This window comes from Scylla paramamosain, chromosome 14 (genome assembly GCF_035594125.1).
Source record: "Scylla paramamosain isolate STU-SP2022 chromosome 14, ASM3559412v1, whole genome shotgun sequence".
NCBI classification, from domain to species: domain Eukaryota; kingdom Metazoa; phylum Arthropoda; class Malacostraca; order Decapoda; family Portunidae; genus Scylla; species Scylla paramamosain.
The window spans coordinates 12,694,870-12,704,922 of record NC_087164.1 but is presented as its reverse complement, the minus strand read 5'-3'; the positions used below and the strand labels follow the sequence as shown (position 1 = coordinate 12,704,922).

General features: G+C 36.6%; 1 protein-coding gene across 2 annotated transcripts in view; it reads right to left on the bottom strand.

The window, feature by feature from the left end:
• Positions 1–2,309, bottom strand: part of LOC135106875 (importin-13-like) — a 40,953-nt gene extending 38,644 nt beyond the window's left edge. For both annotated transcript variants that reach the window (XM_064016246.1, XM_064016247.1), the window contains exon 1: positions 2,097–2,309. In XM_064016246.1, coding sequence (XP_063872316.1) covers positions 2,097–2,170 — 74 coding nt within the window. In that variant the 5' untranslated portion in view covers positions 2,171–2,309. The remainder of the gene's footprint in view (positions 1–2,096) is intronic.
• Between the last annotated feature and the right edge of the window lie 7,744 nt (positions 2,310–10,053).

Sequence of the window (10,053 nt, the reverse complement as noted above, 5' to 3'; positions counted from 1 at the left end):
TCTATTTAAGTTATTAAAAGTTGTTATTGCACTGTTGTTATTCATATCTCGCCTCACATCACTGCCTTGTAGATTTGCCTTATCTTTTTAATCTCTCCGTTTCAATCTTGGTTATCTGAAATCTTTCGCATCGATTTTATCAACACAGAATCTTGATATCATTTATCTTTTGAGCTTCAGTCTTTTTTTTTTTCAGGGTTTTGTAATCGTTATCAGTAAAAAATATTAACACTACGATTTCTCTGATTTTTCCCTTACGTTTAGTCTTTTGCATTCATTATTAGTGAATAATTTTAACATCCATCAGGTGATTTTTCAACATCACTCTGATTTTCAACCTTTCGTTTTTTTCTCCGTTTTTTTTTTTTGCATTCTTAATATAATCCGATTTCTTAAAGTCACCCTTCATTTCTCTTTCATTCATTATCAGGTTCTTTATTACTTATTTCCAATTCTTTCACATTCTTTATCAGCTCTATTACATTACCATTTGACGTCATTAGCTTCATTCTCTTTCCCAGTCTTTCGTAATTATTATCAGTACAGAATGTTAGCATCATCACTTTTCAGTCACTGTCACTATCACTTTTCAGTCACTGTCACTATCTAATCTTTCACATTCCTTATCAGTGCATAATTTCGACATTCATCATTTAATTTTCCAGCCTCACTCTCATTTCTGGTTCTTCGCATTTTGATATAACTTGAATTCTTAAGTTCACTCTTCATTTTCACTATTTTTCACTCATTTTCAGGGCATAATTTTAATTTTAATATTCATCATTCAACTTTTCAACTTCTCTCTTGTTTCCAGGCTTTCATTTTCGTATGTTAACATAATCTGGCCTCTTAATTTCACTATTCATTTTCACTTTTTCGCTGTCATTGTCAGTGCATAATTTTAACATCAATCATTCAACTTTCCACTTCATTTTCGTTTCCAATCTTTCATATCCATAACTGTATTAATTTTACCTTGTTAACTTCACTCTTCAATCTCCACTTTCGTTTCCAATCTTTTGCATGCGTAGCTGGATTACATTTAACCTTGTTCATATCACTCCTCATTTCTATTCTACTCCTTTCGCATTCATCAGTTATCAGCGCGGAGCATTCGACTCTTTAATTCTCCTCTCACATTTCCAATCTTTCGCATGCGCAGTCTGATAAAACGTGCCTTGTTCATTACACTTTTTTTCATTTTTACTCTTACCGCATTCAACATCAACGCGGAGTTCTGTGTACTATACATTTTTCACCGCATCCCTATTAGGAGGAGCACTCTACTTTCACTCTCACTCAACAAACTATCCATCTACCCATGAGTGTGAATGTCTTACCGCTAACTAGTGCTATACTCATGTGTGTGTGTGTGTGTGTGTGTGCAGTGGAATAATCTGATTTACATAATTACATTCCTTTTAGTCACTCCGGCACACTACTTTCGTAATGTTTAATTTTCTTGTCACGCTCAAAACTTATCACGTCAGATTTCCCGTCATTCCTTTTCTCCCTTTCTTTTTTAATCTCCAGTCACGTGAAACGCAATTCTTGCTTCCATTTATGAATTCTATAAGCGTACGTCTTTTGTTTTACTTGCGTGTCTATGTGTGGCACTAAACACACTATATTTAAAAGCACCACATACAGTAACAGCAACAACAGAATGAACATAAGAATATTTTAACCTTTTTACCGTATTTTTTTTTGTAAAGCTTAATCCTTTCAATACAACACCACGTGGTCGATTTAATTGTATTTTATATGTCACAGGCGGATCACATCTAGTTAATAATGATACATCTCCTCAGCAAGCGGTTATAAGTCATCTGGCTACTCATCCAACACAATCATATCTTATCTAAAGCGTTATGAGTAGCTAACAGGTGATTTGATTAAGCTTGAGTACCTAATGCAAACGTACTTCATTTGTTTTGCGTCCATGGATGACAATGAAAACACACTACATCGAAAAGCACCACAAAGAACAACAACACCAACAACACCAACACTATCAACATGGGAATAATGTAAGCTCATCTGCCAATCTTCCTAAAAGCTTACAAACAGATAAGAACACAAGTCAATAAGCTTACTCCTTGACGTCCTGCTCCATGGCGGCGGCGGACGGGAGGTGCGGCGGGGGAGGGCGGGCGGAGGCGACGCTCATGCCCGATTGACAACACTCACAAGTTAGGAAGATCCAACAATATCCCGGCGGGGCACGCGGCGAGTCCGTTCCCTGCTGGCTGGCGCGCACTTGACAGGTAGGCAACTGAGGGCCGGTCGGGAGGCGGCAGCAGCAGCAACCCGCGACCTGCACTCCGCTCACCTCTAACAAGGTTGGCAGATACAGTCTCACATACCAGTTTCTGCTTCTGGGTTGCCTCAAGGGGATACTCCTCTAAAAAACGATGTATATTATGCACTCGTGCTTTCATTTCCCTGCCGTTTTTTCTCTCTCTTTCTCTCTCCTTCCCATTTATATAATAATAATATATTCTCGCTCACATTATTTTTTTGTTATTCTATTTTTTTTTCTTGACGAGCGACGTGGTTAGGTATGTCTGTAGAGCATCGCAGTGGTGCTTTTAAGATTTTTCCTCACTCTCTTTACTCTGCGACCTCGCTTTTGCACTTTCACACAACCGAGGCTGCTGAAAAGGAAGAGGAGGAGGAGGAGGAGGAGGAGGAGGAGGAGGAGGAGAGTTGAAGTGCGGAGGAGAGGGGAGAGAGAATCATGAGTTGGAGGAGCAGAACCAAGGCAGCCTCACTCGCCCGGCCTTGTCGAGGCGTCTAAAGGGAGCGTTAGGTTTTGCGCATAATGTTGCCAATTAGAGGCTGAGGCGTGTATGTGTGTGTGTGTGGCCAGCATCTCTCTCTCTCTCTCTCTCTCTCTCTCTCTCTCTCTCTCTCTCTCTCTCTCTCTCTCTCTCGAGGTGGCTACTTTTCTACTTTTTTCTGATCAACTCTGCAAAACCAGGAAATTCACGTCTGACGAAGCAAGCATAAGAAACATTCTCCCGCCGTCTAAATGATAGTGTTAATAGACAGAGAATCTCGCCTCTAGTGGTCAGTTTTCTTACTGGTGTGGTGATTGAGACTGTCCTGCGTCCCCTCTGGTGGCGGATATCTGAATCAAGTGCTGAGTTGCAGTCCCGTGAGAGAATGTTATGCAATTACTCCCTGTATATCACTGCGTTCTCTTCTCACAGACAGTGCTGGTGGCTGTATGTAATTGTACTGGTATCCTATAGTTAATCTAGTTATGGTGAATGTGATAGGAATGCGCAGAAGAGGAATATACAGGAAAAGGTGGAAATATTGCATTAAAGAAGAAGTGAGAAATAAAGGAATAAACGAAAGACAGAAGTCACAGAAACAACTGGAGAAGGCGCACTAAAAAAAAAAAAAAAACATCGACCCTGAATTGGAATTTGAGCTGAAAAAGTTTATGTAGCTGTAGTACACGGATAAATTTGTCATAGGTCTTTTGTTACGTGTACTTCTTATATCATCCACAGACTATTCTCAGACATTTCAGCGTGTTAACTCTTCTTCTATTAACAGGCTCTAATGGAAGCTATTGAGGTTTCTAGATATAGTCAAACTACGCCATCAGTATTAATAAACGCCCAATTCATTTTCTCCGTTACTTCTAAGAATTGTTCTGATGTGAACTTCTTAGTTCTGCTTCTGTTAACAGACTATTGAGGTGTCCGAGGGTGTTTTAGTTCTAGAGATGCTTAAACAATTGTTCTACACCATCACTACTAAAAAAAAACATCTGTAAGAACCTGACTAATCCTTACAGTGACCTCAAAAATTAGTCATGACGAGAGAAATGTTAAAAAATCCTGACACTTTTTAATGTGACAACATATAATGTTTGAAAGAAATGAATTTTCATCCCCACATAAGTTTCTCTTCCTCTTCAATGGCTCTCGTGGTTATTTTCAGAGCCATTTTCCGTCACGCTGTGTCATGGTGATGCATTGGGGAGCATCAGACAGCGGGGGGAGGGTTGTGGGAGGTTCAGCTTGTGATGGATAACTTACAGAGACAGTTCATCCTATTTATATCCACGCCATGCAAGGGTTTCCATACTTAACGGTAGTGCCTCGGTTCTCGAACTTGGCCCATATTCTTGTACGCTTTGTTATCGTATTACTGTTTTCAAGGCCCGCAGAGATGACTAATCGGGTTGTCTTGGCATGTTGCTATTTATACCCGCGCCATGTAAAGGTTTCAATATTTGACGGTAGTGCTTCGGTTCTTAAACTTGGTGTATATTTTCATACACTTTGTTCTCTCATTGCAACTTTCAAGGTCTGCAGAGATGAGTAATCGGGTTGTCTTGACATGTTGCTATTTATACCCGCGCCATGTAAAGGTTTCAATAGTTAACGGCAGTGCCTCGATTCTCAAGCTTGGTCTATGTTCTCGTACACTTTGTTATCTCCTTATTGTGTTCAAGGCCAACAGAGATTATTAGTCCGGTTCTCATGGGTGCTTTTATTTTTTTTATTTTTACTATTTTTTCATTCATTTATTTTTTTTTCCTGAGAGAAAGTGGAGGTATAGTGAAGGATGTTACGGAATGTGTAGAGGAGGGATGTTATTGTTTTGGAAGTGAAGTGACCCTGCGTATAAAACATCCAAGTCTCATGTACAGCAAGTCCCAACAAGCAGCGTTACTCTTTCGAAAACTGATTTTACGTTTCACAACCGAGACAGAAAGAAACAAAATCAAGCAATGAATGAATGAGTAAATAAATGAATAAATTAATTAATTAATCAAAAAGGAAAAGTATGAGAACCGAACAGTGACAGAAAAGAGACGTTTGAGTACCAAGACCCTTCTATATGTACTAGTACCTATACTGACACACTCCACTTTCGTGCCATTGCACTTAATCATAATAGCGTACCATTGATAGTTCACCCGAACGTTCTTATCTTTAAGGCCAAATATTTAGTGAAAGAGGAATTATAAAGCTCATGGCATTAAGGACTTATCAGATGTCTCAGTGCTTTATCTATAAACCTGTAATGGTCTCTGTTGGAGATTATTAAGGTTTTCAAAAGTGTTTTCATGATTCTAGTGGTGATTTTACAAGGATTCTGCATCATCATTGGTTAAGAACATTCAGGACTTGACTCATCATCCCTTTGGCCGCTGCAAATAGTGGATAATAACAGATATATCCTGAGAGGCTGTGATTCATCTTGCCTGAACCATAAGGAAAGTGCTTAGACCCATCTCTGATACATAAATGCCCCAAATGAGAGCTAATGCAAGATGCTAATAGAGATAAGAGGAGTAATAATGTAAGAGGCTTACATATACCAGAAATTAAAGCTAATATTAAATAAAAATTAAGAAAAATCAAAAAGAGTAAGAGGGAGAGAAAAAAAGAGCATGTATGTTTGGATGAGAGAAAAAAAAAATCTAGCAAAACTAATAACAGATGGCAATAAGGCTTATAAAAGGCTGAGAACTTTTACAAATCATCCATGTATAGATGACACAGGTAAGAACTCAGGGAAAACACCAATTAATAAAAAAAAAGAATAAGAAGAGAGAGAGAGAGAGAGAGAGAGAGAGAGAGAGAGAGAGAGAGAGAGAGAGAGAGAGAGAGAGAGAGAGAGAGAGAGAGAGAGAGACGTATGCATAGATAAGGGAAGAAAATAAACTAAACTAACAAGAGAGACACCAATAACCTTAAGAAAAAAGACTGACAGAGTTTATAAATCACGTAGTATAGATGACACAACTAAAAACTAACACAAGATACACTCAGAAGATCACGGAGAGTAAGCGACAGATCACTGCTGGAAATAACTCTAAGGATGTGATAAGTACGGATAAGCGAACAAATGCTAAAAGAACACCATTACAGACATGTTGAAGAGCAAATAAGAGGACTGGGGTGAAATAGCATGGATAACACGCTTAGGGAAAGACTGATTCATTGGGACACAGGTAGAAAAGTGACTAAACAGGGCAAGAAGGGGATAAAAAATAATGATGAAAAATTTGCTGGATAGATTCAAAATATTGCGGTGACATTGAGAGAAAAAAGACAGAGTATTATGAAGGATATAAATCTAGTAATGAATGAGAGGTATATGTTTTCCCTTCATCTTGAGGTGTGAAGTGATCCAGTTTCGTAACGCTGGGGCAGGAGGGAGCGAAGAAAAGAATGATTACATTAACGAGACGAAATGATGTCGTGGGTCAGCCGACAAAGAGGCAGAAGTGGCAAAAAGGAGAGAAAAAATCAATACAAAGGAGCAGGATATACATTCCTAAGATAGATACCCTTATTATTCTTCCCTCCCTCTTTCTCTCCCTCTCGCTCTCCTTCTCTTTCACTCACTCACTCACTCACTCACTCACTTTCTCTCACTCACTGATTCTTTGACATATGCTCACTCAGTTTCATTCTGTGCCTTTTGGTGTGTGTGTGTGTGTGTGTGTGTGTGTGTGTGTGTGTGTGTGTGTGTGTGTGTGTAAATCTACGCAGTTTCTCACGTACGTGTAGTCATTAGTGAGTTCTTACATGTTTCTAGCTCTCATAAGCACTAACTTCAAAGACTACAGAGATAATTGATCAGATTTTCATAGGTGTTTTTCCAACTGGTTATGTGGAAGACTTGTTAATCTATCACCAGAATCATGAGAGCATCCGTGAAAGTGAACATAAGAACATAAGAAATAAGGGAAGCTGCAAGAAGCGACCAGGCTTACACGTAGCAGTCCCTGTATGAAATATACCTACCTATTTCCACCTATCATCCCCATCCATAAACCCGTCTAATGTTCTCTTAAAGCTTCCTAATGTCCTACCACTAATGATTACTGAGTCCGTTCCACTCATCTACCACTCTATTTGAGAACCAATTTCTTCCTATCTCTTTCTTAAACCTAAATTTTTCAAGCTTGAACCCGTTATCTCTTGTTCTATCCTGGTTGCTGATCCTAAGAATTTTGCTTACATTTCCCTTGTTATAACCCTTATACCATTTAAAGACTTCTATCAATTCCCCTCTTAATCTACGTCTCTCTAAAGAATGTAAATTTAACAGCTTCAACCTCGCCTCGTAAGGAATACTCCTCATCCCCTGTATCCTTTTAGTTATTCTCCTCTGTACTGATTCTAATAGACCTATATCTTTCCTGTAATGTGGGAACCAGAACTGCACAGTGTAGTCTAGATGAGGTCTGACCAGCGCCAAATATAACTTTAATATTACTATGGGCCTTCTACTTTTAACACTCCAAAAAATTAATCCTAATACCCTATTTGCCCTGTTTCTGGCCTCTATGCATTGCTTTCCTAGACGGGGTTCAGAGCTAACTATAACTCCTAAATCTTTTTCGTACCCTGAACCTACCAGAGTTTCGTTGTTTATTGTGTACCTACTGTGTGGGTTTCCTCTACCTACGCTAAGTATTTTGCATTTGTTGATATTAAACTGCATTTGTCATCTGTCCGTCCATTCATTCATCCTATCTAAATCTTCCTGCAAGGCGATGGCATCCGATTCTGACCTAATTAATCTACCTATCTTTGTGTCATCTGCAAATTTACTAACATCACTACTAATTCCACTATCCAAGTCATTGATATATATTAAAAACAACAATGGCCCTAATATTGATCCCTGTGGCACCCCACTAATTACATGAATCCACTCGGATTTAGAGCCGTTTATTACAACTCTTATTTTACTTGCACCAGAGCGATTTAAGTTAAGTTGATATTAGCCTCCTTATATTGCCAGAAGTTAAGGCGTAACCTGCTGTACTTATTTCTACTATCTTTGCCCTTCCTCAGCCTTAAAGTCTCTGATGTACTGCCAACCTCCTCACGAAACCTGACAACTGATGGGCAAGGATCAAAGGACTTCATACCGAGAGCAAACGCTATGCACAGTAGGAGTGAACGAGGTACGTTACTGGACTGACCTCGACTCGCATATCAAGTGTTAATAAGCTTCCCACTGACCGCCAGTAGTTCAAAAGGTCGAGTTCTCAATAGTTTATAACTAAATCAATGATGCGGTTTCTCTTGCCAATAGCAGGCCGGTAGTCAGTGTTTTCGCTTCCACCGCTGAGTCTTCAGTGTTGCGACCAAATCAGTGATAAGGTTTCTCTTATCAATAACACGCCTGGAGTCACAGTAATCTCATCACCGCCGCTAGTCTTCACGGTGTAATGACGAGATCAGTGATGTCGTTTTTCTCACCTACGGCAAGTCGGTAGTCAGTGTTCTCGCTACCACCGCCGTGTCTTCACAGTGTTGTAACCAGAACAGTGATACGGTTTGTCTTATCAGTAGCAGGTCTAGAGTCACAGTGTTCTAGCTGTTGCAGAATATTCAGTGGTGTAACCAAATTAATGATGGAGTTTTTTTTTACCAATGACAAACCTGTAGTCAGTTCTCGCTGTTACCGAGCTTTCACATAGTCATGAACTGATCACTGATGCGAGTTTTCTTATCATAACAACCAGGGTGTCACAGTGCTCGCTCCACCGCCTCGTATACATCTGCCACTTGACAACAACACAGCTTCGATACAGCTTCGGCTCAGCTTCGAGAAGGCTTCTTATAATAAGCAGCATATTTTTTTTTATTTATTATTTTTTATCATTATATCTCATTGTTGGTTTCGACGCAGTTTCGAAACTGGTTCTTCCATTATTCGAGTGATCTGAACTTATTTCCTATTTTCTCAATGAATTTAACTTTTTTTTTTTTTTCAATTAACTTAACGTATATAATCTATTTAGTCTTTAAACTCCGGAACTCTTCTCCTGTTTAAGTATTTTCCTCCCTGCCTACGACCTGAGCTGTTTCAAGAGAGGAATATCAACACACCTCAAAAACTAAATTACCTTTTCTTCGCATCTTCAACTCGATTATATTTTTGGAAACAGTATTAAGAGTGGACTTTTTTTTTTTATTATTCATTTGTTTTTGCCCCTGGCTGGTCTCTCCCATCAGAAAAGGTAATGATGAGAGAATAAGAAAAAGAATATGTAGTAATTGTAGTTGTAGTAGTAGTAGTAGTAGTAGGAGGAGGAGGAAGAGGAAGAGGAGGAGGAGAAGAAGAAGAAGACTTTTTTTCATATGTCAGAGAGAGAGAGAGAGAGAGAGAGAGAGAGAGAGAGAGAGAGAGAGAGAGAGAGAGAGAGAGAGAGAGAGAGAGAGAGAGAGAGAGAGAGAGAGAAGCCAAGAAAAAGAAAAAAAAGAAATTATGAAATAAATAAATAGACAAAAAAAAAAAGTAAAAAGAAAAAAAAATAGTAATAGGGAAGAGTAACAATGCATCTTATAGAAACTGTGTAATTCATGTGACTTTTTTTTTACCTTCTGTTTCTTTTTGGGAGGTTTATATATATATATATATATATATATATATATATATATATATATATATATATATATATATATATATATATATATATATATATATATATATATATATATATATATATATATATATATATATATATATATATATATATATATATATATATATATATATATATATATATATATATATATATATATATATATATATATATATATATATATATATATATATATATATATATATATATATATATATATATATATATATATATATATATATATATATATATATATATATATATATATATATATATATATATATATATATATATATATATATATATATGTGACTTTTTTTTACCTTCTGTTTCTTTTTGGAAGGTTTATATATATATATATATATATATATATATATATATATATATATATATATATATATATATATATATATATATATATATATATATATATATATATATATATATATATATATATATATATATATATATATATATATAAAACCTTCCAAAAAGAAACAGAAGGTAAAAAAAAGTCACATATATATATATATATATATATATATATATATATATATATATATATATATATATATATATATATATATATATATATATATATATATATATATATATATATATATATATAT